This window comes from Caretta caretta, chromosome 1 (genome assembly GCF_965140235.1).
Source record: "Caretta caretta isolate rCarCar2 chromosome 1, rCarCar1.hap1, whole genome shotgun sequence".
NCBI classification, from domain to species: domain Eukaryota; kingdom Metazoa; phylum Chordata; order Testudines; family Cheloniidae; genus Caretta; species Caretta caretta.
Genome location: NC_134206.1, coordinates 262601641 through 262624535, shown reverse-complemented (window position 1 = coordinate 262624535; position 22895 = coordinate 262601641). Strand labels below are relative to the sequence as shown.

Here is a 22895-nt window from a genome sequence, read left to right as displayed (position 1 = left end):
AATTAAACTAACCCAATTTTCACTATTTGCTAAATTCTTACACAAGAAAAGGGTCTGTTAAAAAACAGGACTGAGGAAAGGCTAAAAGTGAAATAGCCCATGAAGTCCACTTGAGTGCTATGAAGATGTTACTTACCTAATCAGCACCTACAAACTAGAACAGGGGTGGCCAACCTGTGGCTCCAGAGCCACATGCGGCTCCTCAGAAGTTAACATGCGGCTCCTTGTATAAACACCAACTCCGGGGCTGGATCTACAGGCGCCAACTTTCCAATGTGCCGGGGAATACTCACTGCTCAACCCCTGGCTCTGCCACAGGCCCTGCATGGGCCACTAGGAACTGGGGGGGAGGAAGGGGCAGTGCCTGCAGGGAAGAGTCACGCTGAGCTACTTGTGCGCCTCCCCCTAGGAGGCGGACCGGCTGCTGGCCATTTCCGGGGCACAGTGCGGTCTGCGGGGCACGCCGGCTGCGTCACTGAGCCACCGGAGGTAAGTCCGTGCCTGTGCCCCAACCCTGAGCCCACCCCCCCAACCTGGAGCTCTTCCTACACCCCAAAGCCCCCAGCCCTGAGCCTCCCAAACCCAGAGTCCCTCCTGTACCCCAAACCCCTCATCCCCAGCCCAGAGCCTTGATACCCTGCTGCACACCAAGCCCCAGCCCTGAGCCCCCCACCAAATCCAGAGCTCCTCCTGTACCCCAAACCCCTCAGCCCCAGCCCAGAGCCCTGACCCCCTCCTGCACCCCAACCCGAGCCCCCTCCCACACCCTGAACCCCTCATTCCCAGCCCCACCCTGCAACCCTCACTCCCACACCCCAAACCTCTGCCCCAGCCCTGAGCCCCTCCCACACCCCTCATCCCCAGCTCCGTTGGGTCAGGGGCACCAACAATTTTCTTCAACTGGGTCCCCAGAAAAAAAGTTTGAAAACCACTAGCCTAATGGGATGATGTTATCCCTCTTCTCTCCTCAAAGAGAATACACAATCTGATATTTAGTGTTTAAGAAGAAACTAGTTATCCTTAGCCTTTTTTTCCTTTGGCAATTTAGCTTTCAAAAGGGAAAAGATTTTTTTTTTTTTAACAACTGCTATTACTCAGCACTAAATAGCTTTCTGCCTATGCCATTATCAGTATATGCTGACAACTTTGATTATGCTTAAGGTAGAATAGAATCCAGCTCGTCTTGCATAATGATTTTGGTTCTGATAAGTTTAATGTGTTAATCAGTACAGTAAGATGCCACTTTTATAGTTCTTGGAAGTCTGATAGCAATATAGCACTATTTCATCCGCCACCATACATTATTCCACTTCCTTATTTAAAATGAGCAAGTTTCGTTGTACATGACAACATCTCTTTTATGCCATTCCTGCTGTTCCAAAGAAGTAAGGGTTCCAAAACTAACTTGCATTTATTCAGACATCAACAAGGCACAACAGTGTTCATTTGAATTGTAGGACCAGAGTTGCGATGGGGTTTATTTTGCCCTCTGCTACCACCAGCAGAAGACACATTTGCTAAGAGGATCTATTGTCACCAAAAGGAAGAAATAAGTTTCCTCCCGACTGGAGTCTGCAGTGTTGGATGTAGAGAAGGGATCCTTTCCCCACCCCCTCTTCCACCAGCATCAAAACGGAACTCAGACCCAACACCCAGGTGAGTAGACTGAAGTTTTAAGCAGAAGGGAGTCACCCCTTTGTCATCAAAGTCCTCAGCTCCTGGTTAGAACTTGCTGAAATACTCAGTCAGTACATCTAGAAGTTCTTGCTTCTTCCCACCGCCTTTCAGCCCATAAACCCTGCATGCTTCCTTCAGAACAGGCACAGTGAATTTGCCCAGAGTGCCCTTCTGTACATGGCTCCTAAGCTCATCCTTGGAGACTTCCATCTTGGGCTTCTTCTCTGTTTGGCCAGCACCTTCTCCTATTAGAAAAATAAAATTGGACCACGACATTAAAAGAACTGTAAGTATAAGTTTCAGAGTAACAGCCGTGTTAGTCTGTATTCGCAAAAAGAAAAGGAGTACTTGTGGCACCTTAGAGACTAACCAATTTATTTGAGCATGAGCTTTCGTGAGCTACAGCTCACTTCATCGGATGCATACCGTGGAAACTGCAGCAGACTTTATATATACACAGAGAATATGAAATAATACCTCCTGTCCTGCTGGTAATAGCTTATCTAAAGTGATCATCAGGTGGGCCATTTCCAGCACAAATCCAGGTTCTCACCCTCCACCCCCCCACACAAATTCACTCTCCTGCTGGTGCTAGCCCATCCAAAGTGACAACTCTTTACATAATCAAGTCGGGCTATTTCCTGCACAAATCCAGGTTTTCTCACATCCCCCCCACCCCCATACACACACAAACTCACTCTCAGTTTGGATGAGCTATTACCAGCAGGAGAGTGAGTTTGTGTGTGTATGGGGGTGGGGGGGATGTGAGAAAACCTGGATTTGTGCAGGAAATAGCCCGACTTGATTATGTAAAGAGTTGTCACTTTGGATGGGCTAGCACCAGCAGGAGAGTGAATTTGTGTGGGGGGGTGGAGGGTGAGAAAACCTGGATTTGTGCTGGAAATGGCCCACCTGATGATCACTTTAGATAAGCTATTACCAGCAGGACAGTGGGGTGGGAGGAGGTATTGTTTCATATTCTCTGTGTATATATAAAGTCTGCTGCAGTTTCCACGGTATGCATCCGATGAAGTGAGCTGTAGCTCACGAAAGCTCATGCTCAAATAAATTGGTTAGTCTCTAAGGTGCCACAAGTACTCCTTTTCTTTTTGTAAGTATAGGGAAAACACTGCTACACTTAATATGCCAGTCTAGTAACCGATAAGTAAGAACTGGATTAATAGCTATGTATGGATACATGGCAAATTTCTAGATTCTGCATTTCATCTCAGAAGCAGCTGTATTTAATTGGTGAGTGATCATAGGAGATCAAATAACCAATGTCAGTTAGGTTTATTGATATGGTGCAGGAAAAAAGATTCTATAAAATACCAGTCTCTGAAGAGCAGTCCCATGGAGCGATATTATATTCACCTTACACACTTATTATATTCAAGTTACACATTTCAGCTGGTATTATTTATATGATTTTACAAGTTACACATTTCTTTATATGTCACTAAAATCCAACCCATCAGTTTGTTTCAGGTCCCTGTCTTGCTTTTCTGTTCTTCCCTTACCTTTGTTTTAGATACTAGCATTCCAAGTACTGATCTGTGAAGGTACTTCCCTAGTTTGTACTAAGACATAGAACAAATTTCCTATCTGATTGTGCCAAACGGTTACTTCAGCAAATTCAAGGAGATATAGGATACTTAGCATAAGTGAACAGGATTAGGGCATCAGCCAGTTTAGGCTACATCACTGTTACAATATTTGTGCTTAATATTACTGGTGCTTAATGCATATTAATATATACATATTTATATGCTGGCTAGAACAGTTTGTGGCTTAATGGGAAAGACTCCATAACCAAATGACACTATGGAGGATTTTCACAGGGACAGCACAGCAGAATGTAAAGTCCCAACATGGAATTTGGCTAGGACACCCTTGTTAACACCCCACTTTTATGAGAAGTCCCATGGAATCTTAATTACAACTGCGGTGTACAGCTAATTCAAGACAAGTTCATAGCGGAACACTGCATCGTTACTTTGAGGGAAGAAATCTCCTACTACAGCCTTACAAAAAAAATTTAGCAGCCCAGGGTATGGGTAAATAAAAAAAATAATAATTTTGCTGGCCTGTCCCCCCCTCCCCCCGCAAAAAAATCACCTCAAGCCAAATGAGCAAAAACATTTAAAGGTTGCTCTATTTATTGACCCACATTACTTCCTGCTGCAAGCTGGGTTTTCCTTAAGAGATCTCCCATTCAAGAAACGATCCAATCTGACCAAACGCTATTTCAGCTTGAGAGTTCTAATAAGGCCACAATCCAAGGTGGATCATCATCATTTTGTCATGAAGCCAACTGACAGTCTATCAGTGAGAGTGGTTTCATAATAGGTTTCTTTAAATCATGAGATAAACTGAGAAATGCGGACCTCTCAGCAACAGCTGATACGGACAGAATGCTGCATGTCACAATAGTGCAGGCTCCTCACCGCCACTCACCCTGTTTCCGCTTCACAGCCTTCCCCTCAGGATTGTAGTCCGGAGGGTAAACCAGCTGCTTAAACTGCTCCACCAGATCACCCAGTCTGTGGTTCATCGCCTCAACCTTGGGCTCTGGCAGAAGAGAAATTCATACTCACAAAAACATAACCAAGCACAGGGAAACCTGTATGACTTGAAAATGTCACCACCATATTCCAGTGTACAGCGAGAGAGGATTGTCTTCAGAATAACTATCATTCCAAAAGGCTTTGCAAACATGAGAAATTAAATGCAAAAAAGTATGTTAATGCAATGGTGGTTACAAATTTTGAATGCACAAGAGTCAGGAAGGCTCTCGATGATACCATTAGCTTATATTGCCCATGTGTAATGTCTTATTACTAATTAGACTTGTACGTATACCTAAATAGGAAGGACAGACATGCTTATGCACAGACCAAACAGAAGAAAAAATATAACAGCATGCTAGAGAAATAGGTATGCTGCAGCTTTTAATTCATCTCACTGTTATGTTGGGCTATCCCTATCTGTTTTTTATAGTCACCTGTTGTCTCTCATGTTAGACTACAAGCACTTTGGCACAAAAATAATTTTTGCCATGTGTACTGAAAAGGGACATTTTATCAAGTACTTATTGGGGAGGAAAGGGTGTGTGTGAGGAAGAGAACAGAACCAGAATTACAACTTTAAAGAGACTGAAGTGTGTTACTACCACCACACGCTCTGAATTAAGTCCTAGCATTGCACAACACTAACTGGTTTAAAAGCACAAGAAGTCCATTTGTGTTTTCTAGAAACACACCACCACCTAGAGTGAAAATCAAGAGGCCTCTACCCCCACCCTCTTTGCATCCACTCATCATTCTCACGTGTCAGATCCTCAGCTTGTTCAGGCTCTATCAAGTCCAGTGCCAAGGCCTCCAAGTTCCTAAAATGCTGCTGCAGAACTGGATTCTCAAAGCTGTCATTCCTACCAACAAAACCCAGAAATATTCAACACACATGTCAGGAGTAAGCTGAGCCCATAAATAGGGCTACTGAGCCCCCAGTTCAGCCCACCCTCCCCTGCACAGTTAAGCACCTCCATCACCAGTGGTGCTTCATGGAACACTGGTTTTCTCTCAGGTTTACTGCCTGCAGAAGTAGTGATCATGTCACTAGCTTACTAAGCTGCCAGCTTATTAATAAGCAGGATGTGTATATGTGAAAAAAATGAAGATGGCATCAGCCCACACTTCAAAACCAGCTTTGCCCCTTTCCACACAGCCAATATCTGAATACACATGCCCTTTAATGTGAGCACTATGAAGTTGATCCTCCTCAAGATGGAGAGGCATAACTCCCTTTAACAAGTATTCTGTGGTACTTTTCATTTTAAACATCCTAAAATGCTTGACTTACAGACAGATCAGACATGGGTTCTCTCATTGCCACTGAAACATACTGCCTCTGGAATATGGTGTAATGGCCCTGCTCTGTGGGACATGTGTTAAAGGAGTCCCAGAATGTACTGGTACAACTGTTGTAAGGCATGCTGTGTGTGGGTGGTGTCAAAATGGCTCTGTCGGTAAGTGTTGCTACACGTGTTATATTAATAAACTAAAAACTATGTCTTAGCCATAGCCCACTGCATGTGAATGTATGCAGTAAACTGTTACAAGGACAAACAATGTAACAGACTAGTTCAGGCAATCAATCTCCCTGCAACAGTCTCCTAGCTTAGTGCAAACAGACCTACACCTATATATATGGAGACCTATACCACAGCTAATTTTCCATTATTAGCTCAATTTTGGCCCCTAGAAGTAGAAGCTTTGGGGTAATTTCCAAATGTGAGACATTGCACCCTGGAATGGAGTTAGGACTAATTAATCTTTTCTAGACTTACACTGTACCCATCATTATGGTATCTGAACCAGTACAGCTATACATGTATCGGAGGTTTGACCACAGTGGGGCAGACATCACAGTGGATTGCACCAGATCAACCAGACGTGGCCTACAGCTCTGCTCTCAAGGTTTGCGGCCAACTATTATAATCAATACCTGGAAGCTGCCTGGCTTAGCGGTTGTATGTGGACAACATATTGTAAAAGCATTGCACGACCAAAGCATTTTAAACAATGGTTTTATACAATGTTTAGAGTGGACATGTCCTTGGATCACCAGACAGCCTAACAGATTCATTCAGAGTCAAGAAAAAGCACCCAAGTTGCATTACAAATTGCAGTTTCAGCCACCTAGTGCTTTGAAATCTATGATTCTGTGTGCATACCACAGCTGCCGTGGAACACTGTACAACACAGCAGGTGATAGCTTTGCGTTTTCAAGCCCCATGTCTCTGGCCTCCATTCACCTGTACTTGAACCGGAGCTTCTGGATTATTTCCTTCATTTTGTCCACCTGTTCTTGATTAGCTGGGACCTTTTCTGTGAAGTCAATTTTCCGTTTGTCATCTGCATAAGGCAGGAAAATGAGGTGGAAACCTAGACCAGAGAGAGACCAGAGAGCAGTTATCTGAAAGCCTGACCTCAGAACAGCATGTCAAGGGCAAGCCCAAAATGCTCAGAAGTTGGGTTGGCAGGAAAATCTATCTATCTATCTATGCTAGCCAGACACTGATTGTATACAATCTGTCAATTATGCACAATTAACTAGCATCTCTTCCCTTTTCAGACATTTCTTAGGCAGTCTCTTTTCTGAAGAGCCAACAATATCTTCAGGTGTATTCAAACACATATCATATCACAGCGAAGCCCCAATCCTGTCTGGAGCCTCTGAGCACTACCATAATATAAGTCAGTATCAATAATAATTAATGCTGCTGACTTTTGAGAGAAACGATGTAAGTATGTGAGCAGGAACTAGGGATTATTGAGCTGTAATTCCATCGGACACTGATTCTCAGTGGAATTGGGCAAGTCACCTGTCTTTTCAGTATCACCCCATCTTTTAATCAGGAGAACACTCATCCATCTCACAGTGGTGTTGTGACAATGGAATTAATGCTTATGAAGAGATTTGGATGGAATCACACACTACATGCAAGGAGCATTATTTTTCTAGACAAACCTCTCAATCCAAGGCTCTCCAATTATAAAAGTGAGGAAAAGCAGAAGGAAAATAATTTACCACTGCTCTTTCATAACACCCCACTCAACTGGTACACGGTGATGATCAAATGAAAATCATCACTACACAAAACCTTCAGAAGAGCCCAGGGACAGAACAAAATTCAAGGAGGCATAAGAACTCTAGGTAACCAACAGAGAAAGAGGTTTTTCCATTCTGATGTTGGCTACCTGAAGCAGTTAGCAAAGATGTGGGAGGAAGGGAAACTGTTGCAGCCATAATGGACTTGAATGTTATTTTATGCAGGGCAAGAACTGACACAAATGGAGGCTTTTAAAATGTGTAGCAGGGCACACTACACAGGCACAGGTAAACAAGGCCAATACCAGCCCTGCATCAGAAATCCATAGTAGCAGGCATTCATTTTAAATTGCCTCAATCGAAAAACTATGGCAAACCTGTGCAAAGTAAATATTTCAGGTGAGCAACTGTGGCTAGAGACCAATAAGCACCTTGTTCTGTGTCAGATTCCTGACATGCCTCTTTCTGCAAGTCATTTTCTCCCCAATCTTTATACTAGGCAGCACGCAGTATCTGGCAGGGATAGTGCATGTTCTCTAGCTGGCAGCTTTTTTCATGCTGCAAGATGGAAAAAATGCAGTCTCCTCACATACCTGGAGGGGCTGTCTGCACTTTCTGTTCATCCAGCTCCTCTTCCTGTGGAACCAGGGCCACAAAACGGGGGGGAGTGTTCCGGCGGGGGGTGTACCGGCACAATGCCATCACCTCCTTGTCCAGGCACTTGGTCAGTAAGGCATTAAACAGAGTTGTACTCCCTGTGCAACAAAAGCCATATATCTGTCAGACTAAGAACTCCTGCGCCCTCCTGGGACACAGACACTTGACCCAAAGCATTATAGAACTTAGCATCTGCCACTTTTTGAATATACCTGCAATACTCCAGATGGAGGCCAGAACAGAAGGCAGAAAAATAATGTTAACAGGGCAAAACTCTGAGATGACAACATGGTCTCAATTGAACAGAAGAGCAAGAGAATGCTGGTGAAATTGCTGGACTCGCCAACAATGGGGGAGAGAATGGAAGGAGACATCTGGAAAAGCCCCCCTTCAATTTGGATATATACAGTGACACCCTCTTGGAGGCCTAGCACTGGTGGACCCAAGCCCTCACTGCAGAGGCAGGGTACTAAGAATCTGGGTTGTAAAAACTGCATCCTCTTTCCAGACCAAACATGAGCTTTTATTTTCACCAGACACCTAACTCAGACTATGTAGTCAAGAGTCATGCAGGTGCTGTTCTGCTGGACCTAAATGGACTGTAAGGTAGTAAAGGAGTCAGCTAAATATCCACCTCAACAGTGCAACACTCTAGGGAGTAATGCCTTATTCCCCATACCAGGAGCATCATCTCAGACGTTGAGGGAGAAGGGCACCCTGTCCTAACAGAGCCCTTTTTAGTTCATGGCCTACTGTCTGTGTGAGAGAAGTATTAATTATTTAATCTTAAGCACTCTTAACTTACAAATTACAGTATTACTTCCCCACCCCAAGTACACACATAACATGGTGACAGAAGAGAAAAAAGGCCCCAGTTCCACCCCTTATAGTTACATCTGCTTATAAAACAATCCAGAACCCTCAAATGCTGCTAACGTATACATCCCTCCTTGGATGCCTTTGTCCTGCTTAGCTGATATAACTGTCACCTTTGAATCTAGGTTTCCTACCCATGACCCTAGAGCTCTCTATTCTGGTCCCTGTCTTCCAATATACTTCAGGTTTCAAATACAGACATTGCCGTGAATGACAAAAGCAAACCTTTTGGGGTCACATTTGATCAGCTGCTTGTAGACTGGAAATAGAAGACAGAACAGGTTCAGAAGCATAGTGTGGAAGGAAGAGAACATTAGCTGTGACTTGGAGCAGAGAGTGGCAGTTAAACCCACATTATTGCTCTTAAGATTTTGTACAGTAACTCCTCACTTAATGTTGCCCTGGTTAACGTTGTTTCGTTGCTGATCAATTAGAGAACATGCTTGTTTAAAGTTGCGCAAGGCTCCCTTATAACGTTGTTTGGCAGCTGCCTGCTTTGTCCACTGTTTGCAGAAAGAGCAGCCCGTTGGAGCTAGCTGGTGGGGGCTTGGCACCAGGGTGGACCGGCAGCCCCCCAATCAGCTCCCCTAAGTTCCCTGTGCGGCAGCCGCCCAGCAGGCTGTCAATTGCCGGGCAGTTCAGCTGTCCCTCCTCCCACTGCAGTGTGCTGCTCCTGCCCTCTACCTTGGAGCTGCTCCCGGGAGTCTCCTGCTTGCTGTGCGGGGGGGAGGGAGACACCAGATCGGTGATAATGTCAGGGTGCCCCCTCCCCCCACTCCTGTATCTCATCTCCACTGGCAGCAGCTGCTGTCTCAACTTGCAGATCTACTTAAAAAGGCAATGTACTTAGAGTGCGGTCAGCATACTTAAAGGGGCAATGCGCGCATCTCTCTCTCGCACACAGTGTCTCTCTCTGTCTCTTCCTCTCTCTCTCTCTCACACACACACAGTGTGTGTCTGTGTCTCTCTTTGCCATGCTGTCTCCTCCCTCCATTCGTGCTGTCTTGTAGAGTGTGAGGCTACATTACCAACGTGTTAACCTCTGAGCGCTCAGCCAATTGCTAGTTCATCATTTAGCATCAAGGCATGCCCTGGGAACTATCCCACCCTCTTCGACCCTCTGACTCCACCACCTCAACCAAGCTTCACCATCATCATTGCTGTGTACAGGATTAAACTGTTTGTTTAAAACGTATAGTGTGTGTGTGTGTATGTATAATCTTTTGTCTGGCAAAAAAAAATTTCCCTGGAACTTAACCCCCCCTTATTTACATTAATTCCTATGGGGAAATTGGATTCGCTTAAAGTAGCATTTTTCAGGAACATAACGACTACATTAAGCGAGGAGTTACTGTTCTGGGCAAGGGAGCAAACTAAACTCTGTATGTCCCGTGTCCCTCTTAAATGATAGCTCTGTTCCACTCTTCTGTCAATTAGTTTGCTATTGCACTGCCAGGTGGTCAATCTCTCCCAGTTTTGTTTACCATTAATGAAAGACTCTTCAGGATAGAGGAACTGGGAGGGCTTGATGTAATGGTGCTGTTTCAGCATCACCAGTGGTTTAAAGCCAATCAGGACCAAACCTGGGGAATCAAATCTCTTCACTTCTTCTGCCTCCTCTTTCTCCAACACAATCTGACGGTTCCCATAGGTCTAACAAATAGAAGAAAAAAAAAGACAATTATGAGAATGGACAGGTCACTCACTCAGCAGAGAGGGCATAAGGGACAATGGAATCAATTCTGCTATGATGAAACATATCGGGGAGTGGCAAAAAGAGGACTATGGGGAAGATGAGTAGATTACCCACTGAAGATATTTTCCAGCTCAAAGGAAAGATCTGTGAGATGTTTCTCCTCATGCCAGCATGGAACTACCAACTCACTGCTGGTTAAAGCAAAATCCAAATCGGTTTCACACACAGGACTGAACAAATCCAATACATTCAACGTTGACAAAGCCAGCAGTTTAAAAGGACTGATAGCCAGTCTATGTGAAGAGCAGACCTGCTACAGCCCATAATGGAGCATCTCTCATGTGCCTTTCGATTTCTCTAATCCCAGGTTTTTATCAGCCATTCAGACAATAGTTTAATTTTTATCTATTCATCACCAGTCTCTCTCAGACACACTTTGGATCCCTTTGCACTAGTTTCCACGGTACTCCATGGCATTCAGTGTAGGACTTGGCAGGATGGTTTATGGAGGAAGTTTGGGCGTGAATGACTAAGAAAATCTGCTTCAGCAAATTCCCAGTAATGGGAGTGTGCTCACAACCCTCTCTTCTAAGCAGACATTTGCTATCAACCTGGTGATTGAAAGTACTGCTATGTTTCACAGAGCTGATCAGAACAGTGTTTAATCTCCGTACTTTCATCCAGTCTACAAAAGGTCAGACAGGAGAGAGATGTTTGGATTTCAGCCTTGTGCTTCTTCCAGACACCTTCTGCTTTGAGCAATCAGTGTCGAATGACAATAAAACCCAGCATCTTCAGCTAAAAGGATGGACACAAAATAATTGTATAGGCCTATAACTCCTTCCATCCCAGAGCCTCGAAGTATTTTTCAAACTGTGTATATAGGAATCACTTATCCTGCCCTGAAATACAGCTACACCGGAGCATGGCAAACATTCTGTACCAGCAATACTACATGGCAACAGGGGGAGTGAAGAATAAAGAGGGAATTTTAGGGATGCAGAGTGCAATTACCCAGGTTGGAAGTTAACTTAGATATTGGGATTCATACCCCTGACCTTATGGTAATTAATGATTCCATGATATTCGTCATAAGTGGTCAAAACCTCTGTGATTGGATCATCAAGAAACAGCACCAGCAACAGAACAAGGGCTGCTAGTGTCATGTTTTCAGGATGATACAGTTCTGACTCCAGAAGAAGGGTACACCCTATAAAGCCCCAGCCTCACTTCCACTAGTAGCTGTTTTCTCCCTTGAAAGCCTCACCCAAGCAATGACCCACTCAAATTCTGCTTAACCTATGAATGTGACAAAGACCAAAGATCCCTAAGAGGACAGAGATGCAAACAGTATGAACAAGTGGTACTGTGCCTTTCTGCAGATCATCTTAAAAGTCCAACACAAAAATAAGCAGCAGGTTTATTTAGATGTTTAATGTCCATGCAGGTCCCGCAGCAACAGGAAAAACAAAGTGTGTACGGAGTGTGTTACCTGAGCCTTCTTGGTATCACTAGGTAGAAGCAAGCTGCCTGTCTCTCGGTTAAATGTCCGTGTCTTTATTTTCACAGGCTCATTGGTTTCCCGATAAAGTTTCACTGGAGATGGTTTGAAAGCTTTCTGGACCAGGTTGTAAACACCTACAGTGAGGGACAAGTCTTTACCCAGTTGGAGGTTTAACCTGTGTGGAAATAACAGACAGACTTCAAATTTCTAAAGGGACACTTTTCATAAAGTGGGTCTCTCACATGACAGTCTACTCCCTCAGGCTCGCCTTTATTCACTTCCCAACACCACCTGCATCTCTGAAATGAAAATATTACTTACCTTGCAATTCTGCTTCTCTGAAGATATTGTGCAGGATTCTCAGTCCTGGGTCATAGCCCTTTAATACAAACCACTTAGCTGAACTCACAGCTTTTCTGTGCTTTTTATCCTTGAGGGCAGCTACAGTGAGGTAGAGCACAAGGCACACCCACTACTGACAACTCTGCACCGCGCCCAGGCTGAATGTAAATGCTGCCCTTTAAACTCTTAGCCAGCTCCTTTGAGTGAGCAGGAGGCAAAGCTCCCAGAAAAAGCCAATGCAATAGCAAAAACATACCTCTGGGAGAAAAAGAAACAAGGCTTGAGAGAGAAGGAAACCTACCAACTTATGAGTAGAAAATCAAGAGAGTGAGGCAAGGCATTTCCCTTCCTCTAAAGATAACGTCAGTATAGGATTCTCACTCCACAAGAGTTAAAGAGCAACTGGCAACCTGAAAATCTGGGATGACATCCTGAGAAGGGACTCTCTCCTGTCCCTGAACTCAAGCAATAATGCTCTATAAATGCATGGAAAGATGACCATTTGTTTGCTTTGCAGACATCTGTGACTGAACCTTGAGGCTGGTTATGGCTGGAACCTTCCCTCTGAGTGAGAGCCTTGACAGAGACTTCTAGTTTCAACCCAGCCAAGTCATGAAATGCAGACATCCATTTAGACATGGTCTTTTCAAGTACAACACTGCTGATCAAACAAACAAAAAACAAAACAAAACCAAACACACACACACACACACACACACACGAAGTTGGATAAAATTTCTAAGGGTTTCAATCTGCTCCATACAGAACCTCCAGGGATGTTTTGACATCTAGCATAGGATGAAAGGCCTCCCCAGACAGGCACACGGCCTGGGGAAACATGTTGGCAGAAGGACAGGTAGAAGTCTACCACCATCTTGAAGAGGAAGCTCAGATGAATCTGCAGCATTAACTTATCCTTATAAAACATGGCATAAGAGGAATCAATCACTAGGCCCTTGAACTCACTCTGAGCTGAAATCATTGCCACCACGAAAATGAACTTCCTGTAAAAAACAAACTCACACAAACTGGATGGTTCAGAGGGAATTTTCAGCAGCTTTGTCAAGAGCACATTAATATCCCATAACACTTTTTAAATGTGAATTTTCAGATTCCCCATAAGAACCAAAAAACAAGGGCTTGCAAAGACACTGGCCCACATATGACTAATGCAGGTGCGACAAGCTGAAACAGCTACCAAACATGCTGGAATGCAGTAAGCTAAACTCAGACAAGTGAAGGCAGTCAAGAAGTTTTTGTGCAAAAGCCGACTTAAGCCTGACTTTACCACAAACACAAACATTTTCTGGTTTGAGTTGTAGATTTTTTTCCAGTAGATGATTTCTGAGATGCCTGGAGGACATGAACCCCATACTCAGACTACCATGTCAAGAAAAGGGCTCCGGGGTCAGGATAGAGCAAGGATCATTTCAGGCCAACCTCTCAGAATAGGAGGAGGCATGTGATAGCCAGAAGGGGCCTAGTTCACATTCTATTTTCCACTACTGCAATCCTCACGGGTCTAAGAGCTAGAAGAGTTCCATTAGTCTCATGCAAGAGAGTTAAGGCCCAGGAGTGAAAATACTGCTCAAATGGTGTCTTTATAGAACAATCCTTCCACATGAAGAAGGCTGGACATAGAATCGGCAGCCTCTGGAAGGGGTTATTTCAAAATGGTGACGTGTTCAAAATGGTTGTTCAAAATGTTGACATGTGGTACACACCTGGCCAAAGCCCGCTTCTTTGTCTCCTTTGCTCGCACTTTCTTCATGAGATCTTCCAGCTTGCCTGAGGTTTCAGTATGGACCCCTAGGTCTTCATCCTCTGCTGTGTTAACGATGTCCCTGTAGAACAAGGAGATATCGAACCCCCCAAGCTTCTTCAGGTGCATCAAGTCAAGGACGATACCTGGGGGCAAGGTACAAATGTGGGGAGGATCATACAAATTGATTTCTACTTATTTTGGCATGTTCATACAATACTCAGATATTCCTTTATATGGAAAAGGAAGTCAAAATGGACAGTCGTCCAAGAACAAAGAGGTGTCCTTTTGTTTAGTATTTTTCTTTTTTGTAAGTGTTGGTTCTTGAAAGAAAGTAATTAAAGAGAATTGGCCTGGTAGTTCTTTGCATCTAGTCAAGCAATGCAGCAGAGGGACCATGCTCAGCCCCTACCTGGGAGGAAATGACCCACTGTGGCCAATGCTCAAAGCAGCACTGACAGGCTCCAGAAGAATTAGCATCCACCCCACTCTTGTCCATAGGGAGAGAAAAGGAAGAGAAGATGGAAGATTATAGAGAATCCCCCACAAAAACTCTCTTTTGCCAGGTATAAGGGACAATGTCTTAAAAATGCTTGACTACCCTTAAGCTCTAGCACACCAAGTGAATTCTGAAGGAATTGGCTCTAAGCCACTTGCTGTGACTACTACAACATCCTCCTTCCTGGCCTCCAAACATAATGCTTTCCTTCAATTCATATAAAATACAGCTGTGACCGAAGGCAATTTCTGCAATATCCTTGAAAAACCTTAGTGAATTAAGTTAAAGTATCTCTGGAGTCCATCGTATTAAATACAAAGGTGATGTGTTATTATTGGCTTAGATTGTATGTAACCTTTCTGGAGGGGGAGAGGGAAGGGAAGAGATATGATGTGAACCCTGGAAAGTGCTGTGAATGTCAAAAGACTATATTCAACAATGTGCCAGACAAGAATGGACTTGGGAGACTAAATGTCAAGTGATTTGCCAGGGGAAATCTCTAGAGGGGAGGTGAATGCAAATTCCTATTTCCAGTTATGCAAAAACCCAGCTTTTTCAAGCTATGGCTTGAGGAGGGGACCACTGTCTACTGATTACCTCTTCCCAGAATCTCAAGATCAAAGGCCCAAGCATTATAAAGGAAAGACTGCACTATTCATGGGTGTGTTAGCTCTGAGCTAAGTCTGCTATGAACCTGTAACCACAGAAAAACCCCTTTGCAGAGTTTGAAAGACTGATTCTTATCAGAGTTCTAGCTGGAGTTGGGGGGGTGATCTCTTGTAAACTTATTAGAATGCATGTAAATTATTTTATTATTTTTCATATAAATTTTCTCTGTAATGCTTTCACCTTAAGAATAAACATGTTTACTTAGAAAAAGCTGTGTGCTAACTTGTGACTGCTGGCAACTACAGCTGTTCATTGCCTCTGGTGAGAAAGCAAAGCACAGACACTGGCCTGTTTAGGCACTCTAGCTTGCTGGGGATATTTCAGTATAAGCAGGGAACTGTGCAGGCTGAAAAAACCCCAGTCAGAAGGGAGAGAGATGTGGGTCTTCACCAAAGAGAGGTGATGGCTGAGGACCCGGGAGCCTAGAATGTATGCTGTTGTTGAACCACGGACAGGGAAACAGATGTAGTTGCCCTGCAGTGTGACAACAGACACTAAAGTAATCCTCTTTGCCTGTCAATCTGATCATGTCACTCCATTCCTGGAAGAGGGGGGAAACAAGGAAGTATGAGGGGGGTTTAATTTCTATGGCCCATTCAATCCCTGACTACAAGCCAAGACAAACAAAAGGTGCTTAATTAGTGCCTATTAACCACAAAAAAATGGACTGAGCACCTCTAATTTAGAAAGGGTTTTTATGTTTTGAGTCAAATATTTTGAAGAATTGTCTCCAGAAATGTAGTAGCCCAAAATCCTGTTTACTCCTAGCAATTCCCCAAGTCCGATCACATCATTCACTTTCCTCCAAGATTGTACAAAGCAGTTACTTGGCGTCTGCTGCAGGGAAGCAACACTTTTACTCTTCATTAAGGCTCAATTTCTAAATTAAAAGTGAAAATGCTCACCTGTGTCTCGAAGGTCAGCAGCTTTGGTCCTGGCCAGCTTAGCTTTAGTGCTGTCATGCCCATGAGGGTTGTCTTCATTGGTGAACAGCATGATTCTCTTGTGGCTCATCTTGAGCCGGACATCACTGAAAAGATTACAGCAGGCCCAAAGTGCCTCACCCAGTGAGTAGTCAGCATTATGGCCAAACGACTCACGAAAGAGTGCTTTTCCCTGATCTCCCTTGTACTTATCCAACTCTAGCACTCGTTTGGCACCTAAATGGAAGGACAGCAAGGGCATTACTGGTTCTAATTCGCACATAAAAGCCAAAACCTGTTGACCATTTTTCCAGCTAGAGAAAACACATAGCTCCCTACAGCTGATGTTTGACTAACATTTCACAGCATGGCCCTTCCAGCAGTTGGGTAGGAAAAGTGTTCAGTGTCTTAGGGTATGTCTACATAGCAACTGAAAGGCATGCTTCCCAACATGAGTAGACATATACACGTTAGCACTACTCAAGTTAGTGCCTAAAAATAGCAGCGTGGCCACAGCAGCACAGACGGTGGCTTGAGATAGCCACCCATGTACGTATGCAGAGAATCGGGCAGGATTGTAAATGGGCAGCTAGCCATGTAGCTAGCCCAAGCTGCTACAGACATACTGCTATTTTTGGGCATTAACTTAAGCACAGCTGGCACATATATGTCTATGTGTGCTGGGAATTACACCTCAGACCTACTGTGTACACACATCCTTAGGTGTATGGACCCATCGATAACTATCCTCTTTTTTCAAACTATTGACTTGCTCAAGTTGACCAATGGCTCCCCTTCCGCTTCTCTCTCTCTCTTCAAAACCTTGCAAGTGATAGTGGAAGAACCTTTTACTCTGCAACCACTGCTATCTGATCAGCTTTTTCGTATCTTGCTCCCTCACTGGATTCTCCATCTCTTAAGATCTCACCTGAAAAGGGATCCTATTCATTATTTAAATTTCCTACCCCATCTGTTATTTAACTAACTGCATATAGTTTTAGAATTAGTGTTCTGAGAGAAGATGCTATACAAGAAGAATCAGATTACATAAACCCTTCCCCCTCCAGGGTACATCCTCCAGCAGGAAGGAGTCTTTCCCCAACTCTTTTCCCCATTAATGGCCTGCACCTTTGGGCCAAGAGAACAATAGCCCCCTCTGTCTCTGGAGGTGTGATATATTAGAGGTTGATGGGCAGAACTTCCACCATGATGCACTTTGCTTATAAGAGGTGCTGCAAAGTAGTAGTTTGGGAATCAGACTTCATTCACACTCCTACCCTGCCAGTACAGTAGCTAAAACAGAGCTGCCCTTCTTTCTCCATACAACATCCCACTCTCCTAAAAGTACTTCAGCACGAGGGCTAAGAAGTCTCAATGAGCAAGAACAGTCCAAGTCCTCTGGAGAAACATCTGCTTGTTCTCCCACTCCTATTTACTGAATATTCCCACTAGAGACAAAGCAATAGCTTTTAGATAAAATGCTGCTTTGCCATGACAGATATGGGCACTTAGTTCCATTAAGTCACTCTGGCTGGAAGCACTCACCTTCTATTTCCTGCCCCTCCCTCAAACAAGAAAATTACATTATCATCTTATCTCTCTCTCTACAGAGCCTCCCACATCTCACTCTGCTTCCTACACTTTGTCACATTAACCTTACTCCTGCTGTTGGTTCTCAACCAGAGTTACTGTGCTGCTAACATTATTATTATTATGGAAGTCTGAGACAGAATACCACTAGCAGGTCATCCTGTCCATCTCCTATTGCAATCAAAAGGTATGGCAGCACATACATGGTACATTCAACAGTACAGCAGGTGCCTGACAAGCTTTCAAGAGCCGGGATGGGATTCTCTTGAAAGCCTGTCAGGCACCTGCTGTACTGCTAAATGTATCATGTATGTGTTAGAAGTCCTCTTTAATGAAAGAGGGCAGTGGCCATAAAATGGGGCCTTGTGTTAAAGTACAGAAAAATATGGAACCCCACACAAAGGAAATAAAACACGGATAGTGTGTATTCTTTATCTGATTCAACAAGGAAACTCTAAGCCAGGGAAATTGTTACACCTATCAAAAATCCCAGCACAGAAAAAGAAATTAAAATGCTACAGTAACAGGTCTCTCTCCCCAAAGGGGACAAATGGTGATAAAAACATTTTACAAACTTCCCCATTTCCTCTTAAGCCTTATATTCCTATTCTCTCTTACCTGGATTGTCCAGCTCCTGAAGAACATACACATGTTTGAAATCCACAGAATTCTTGTGTTTCTCAGTGCCATAAAACACAACACTCAAGAGGTCCCGGTTACTACTAATGATCTTGCTGGTGTACACATTCCGGATGCACTGGAAACAGAAAACAGCAGAATTAGGGAAAACAGAAGGAGAAAGTTAGCTGAAAAAATGGTGCTAGAGTTCTATCCTTGGCAATCAGCCCTTCATAATGGCAATTGCAAGGGCTACCACAATGTTTTGAGCCACATTTCATAACAAGTTAGGTACAAGATGTTTATGATTACATTTGAACATTAAGTGCTTTTCATTATAACACATTTTCTACAGAAGAGGACAAGAGAAAGACTTCCTAGAGATACTACTCTAATACAAATTTATTCCTCATTTTGTAATCATAATCATCACCAAAATTTCTGGGTTTGACTACAGATTAGGGATGTAAATATAGTTTAAAAAGTTAACTGTTTAAACTAACTATTTTTTAATCATTTAAATGATTAACCAAATAAAGGGCTGCCCCAGCCAGGGCTAAGACTAATGCTCACCGGTTAACATTTTACATCCCTACTACAGATCAGACCTCTCCAGCCCACCACCACTGCTGTTGCTGCAGAATGATTTCTGATTTTCACACCAGAGATATGGTGCTCTGATAGCATGGTGATGAGAAATACATAAACAGATAAGGCAGTCAACTAGCTACATTAGCTATATTACAGTGGATAAGAAATCTGTATATAGGCAACCCATAAAGCACATTGAGATCTTTCAGTCTACAAGACAGGTCATTATTAATCTCTAACACATGATCTTACCTGAATTGTCATATCAAAAGGAGTCCACTCATCATCATCATCATAATATTCAAACATGGCCTTGGAAGCATCAACTAAAAAAATCAGGCTGTCTCGACCTGAATATTTATATTCCCCTGAAGAAAAAAAAAAAGAAGTATAGTCTTATAATTGGCTGTATCTTTTTTCCCCACTTAAAGTACCCACCCATGTTATTTGTGCTTCAAAAAAATATAAGCTGTCATAAATATAAAGGGAAGGGTAAACACCTTTAAAATCCCTCCTGGCCAGAGGAAAAATCCTCTCACCTGTAAAGGGTTGAGAAGCTAGGATAACCTCGCTGGCACCTGACCAAAATGATCAATGAGGAGACAAGATACTTTCAAAAGCTGGTCTGTGTCTGTCTGTGTGATGCTTTTGCCGGGGACAGAACAGGAATGGAGTCTTAGAACTTAGTAAGTAATCTAGCTAGAAATGTGTTAGATTATGATTTCTTTAAATGGCTGAGAAATTGGGTTGTGCTAAATAGAATGAATATTCCTGTGTGTGTGTCTTTTTGTAACTTAAGGTTTTGCCTAGAGGGATTCTCTGTGTTTTGAATCTAATTACCCTGTAAGGTATTTACCATCCTGATTTTACAGAGGTGATTCTTTTTACTGTTTCTTCTATTAAAATGTTTCTTTTCAAGAACTGAATGGTTTTTTTCATTGTTCTAAGATCCAAGGGTTTGGGTCTGTGCTCACCTATGCAAATTGGTGAGGATTTTTACCAAACCTTCCCCAGAAAGTGAGGTGCAAGGGTTGGGAGGATTTTGGGGGGGAAGACTTTTCCAAACAACGTTTTCCCAATAAACCCAGATAAATGTTTGGTGGTGGCAGTGGAAGTCCAAGGGTAAAATAGTTTGTACCTTGGGGAAGTTTTAACCTAAGCTGGTAAAAGTAAGCTTAGGAGGTTTTCATGCAGGTCCCCCTTCTCTACCCTAGAGTTCAGAGTAGGGAAGGAACCTTGACATAAGCACCTGTGAGGAGTGGTTTGAGTAGCCAAAATTCATCCACAGAAGATTATTCACGATACAGGGGCTTGAAAGAGCAAAAATAAAAGAATCTATGGAGATCCTCAGAAATATGTCTGAAGCAGAGGACCCCATGCTAAGGGGAAGAGAGCAGGCACTCAAGATCACATTCACAGAACGCTTTTTGGTTAAAGGTCAAATTCTTACCACCAGTTTCAGCTTCTTCAGGATATTCTTCCTCTTCCTCATCCTCCTCCTTTTTGTAGTAAGACATCCACTCTGACATGGCTGCCACTGTTTGCTAAAAAGAGCAGAAAAGGCAGGTGTTTGTACTGACCTTCAGTCTGAAGACCATCCAAATAACTGGTCACATGGTTTGGGCGCTCATTTTCAGTTGCTAAGGTCTGGTCCACACTTAAAAATTAGATTGACCTAGCTATACTGCTGGGAAAAATGTAATACTCTAAGCACGTTAGTCAGGGCATTACCCCTGAAGTAGATACAGTTAAGGCTTGATCTACACTACAGAGTTAGGCAGCTTACGTCCACCTAACTAAGGGTATGTCTACACTTACAGAGTTTTTGTGCTTTAAGTTTCACCTGTGCTAGGGAACTGGTGAAAGTAAAGAGCTGGTTTGTTTACTCACTCAATTCCTCAGGCTTCAGAGAGTGTTTATACTACCAGCACTTCCATTGTCGATGAGAGCAGCGCTGTAGAGCAGCTATCCCACAGTGCAGCTCTCTCTATAGGCCTTGTGGGAAGGGGAGGCGGGGGGGGGGGTGAGTGGAAGGCATTCTGGGTCCCTGCTCAGTGCCCCCTGCTGCACTGCTTCATGTCCCAACAGCCCCATTACTTCCTTGTTTCTTTCATGGCTTTTTTTTAAAAACCCCTGCTGTCTGGCTGCTTTCCCCACCATATCTACAAGCAAAGGGAAAGGGAGTTTCAAACTCCCTGGGGCTTACAGGGGGAGGGGTGGACATTCGTTCACTTGGAGTCAGAGCAGCAGAGATGCTGGCCAGAGCGCTCATTTTTGGAACTGTGGGATATCCTCCGGAGGCCAAAAGGTGTTTAAGCTGGTAGAACGTGTCTTCACTTTCACAACAGCGCAAAAAGAACAGTGGTAAGAGCTATACACCTCTCGTGAAGGTGGTTTTCTTTCTGCAGTGAAACTTCTGAGTCTCACTGCAAAAAGTCATTAACAAGTATAGGTTTCAGAGTGGTAGCCATGTTAGTCTGTATCAGCAGAAAGAACGAGGACTACTTGTGGCACCTTAGAGACGTGTGGCAACCCCCATTTTTTCATGTTCTGTGTACATCTATCTGTATCTATCTTCCTACTGTATTTTCCACTACATGCATCTGATGAAGTGGGCTTTAGCCCATGAAAGTTTATGATCAAACAGATTTGTTAGTCTCTAAGGTGCCACAAGTACTCCTCCTTCTTTCTATTAACGAGCGTAGACGCGCCTGCGGTGTTAGCACAAAGAAGGGGCTTTTGGCGCTTTAAATGGTAAGCGCAGACATAGCCTAAGTGTCTACACTACAACGTTGCTCCCCTCAATGTAAGTCACCCATTTACACTGAGTCACCGACCTCATAACTCCACCTCCCTGAGAGGCACAGCGCTGTCGATACAGTTAGGGTGACGCAGTGTCCGTGTAGACATGCCTGTCAGGCCCGCGTAGGGCTCACAACGCCCCACCCGGTGAAGTCAGTACAGGGGCACCGCCGACACAGCCCGGACACGAACCCCCACAGGCATGACTGCAGCGGCTCTCCCTTGACCTAACTTCGGTCGACTTAACGGTGTCGCGTGGGAAGCGCCTACGCTACAGCCGCGCGGCCACCGCCCCACCCACCAGAGACGCCCCCCCGAGCGTTACTTTGCCACGGCAGCGACCGGCCGGAGTCACCAGCGGGGCTGAGCCGGGAGCGGCCTGCGGGGGCGGGGGCGGGGGGGGGCTGAGCCCCACGCCCCCTCCGCCAGCAGGGCAAGGCGCGCGAAGTAGCGCGGGCGGGATAACGGCCTGGAACTGCAGCGGCAGCCCGGACAGGACACGCGCCCCGGGGATGTGGGGCGGGCGAGAGGCGACGGGAACAGCCGCTCCCGCTGCCAGCCGTAGCTCAACGCCGCCCTGGCAATGGGAGGCCGGGACCCGGGGGAGGGGGAGAGAAAGGGGGAAATCATGGGCGCAGGGGGACCGGCAGCCCCCGCTGAGTGGGGGGCTCGGTAGAGAATAAACGCCTCCCGCCATTACCTGAGCCCGTAGCAGCTCATCGAAACCGGAAACCCGCCCCCGGAAACAATCCCACCCAATCCTGCGAAAGTGGGTGTGGCCCGAGGGAAACCACGCCCCCGCGCGATTGCCGGCGAGGAGGCCACGCCCCTTACATTCGAGCCGGCACCTCAGCTCCAGGTTACAGCCCCGCCCACTCACCGCCCAGAAAGAGCTCAATTCACAGGGCATCACCGCGTTCCAGCCAATAACTGGGGCCCATCCGTAACCCCGCCCACAAAATGGAGACCCGCGCAGTTACCTCATGTACCTCCTCCGGATGAAATAACCCCTCCCCCCCGCAGAAGCCACGCATCCTAACGGCATAGCCCCACCCCGCCCTGCCTCTAGCCCCGCC

General features: G+C 44.7%; 1 protein-coding gene across 1 annotated transcript; it reads right to left on the bottom strand.

Moving 5' to 3' along the window:
- Positions 1-1194: 1194 nt before the first annotated feature.
- On the bottom strand, positions 1195-22585 carry XRCC6 (X-ray repair cross complementing 6). Its single transcript, XM_048835230.2, has 13 exons — positions 22520-22585; positions 20468-20561; positions 19270-19385; positions 18427-18565; positions 16201-16455; positions 14090-14273; positions 12012-12198; positions 10308-10476; positions 7884-8045; positions 6494-6623; positions 5007-5107; positions 4135-4248; positions 1195-1922 (listed from the first exon to the last, which is right to left on the bottom strand). Exons 2-13 carry the CDS (start codon positions 20544-20546, stop codon positions 1723-1725), a joined length of 1836 nt encoding a protein of 611 aa, XP_048691187.1. The 5' UTR covers positions 20547-20561; positions 22520-22585; the 3' UTR covers positions 1195-1722.
- Between the last annotated feature and the right edge of the window lie 310 nt (positions 22586-22895).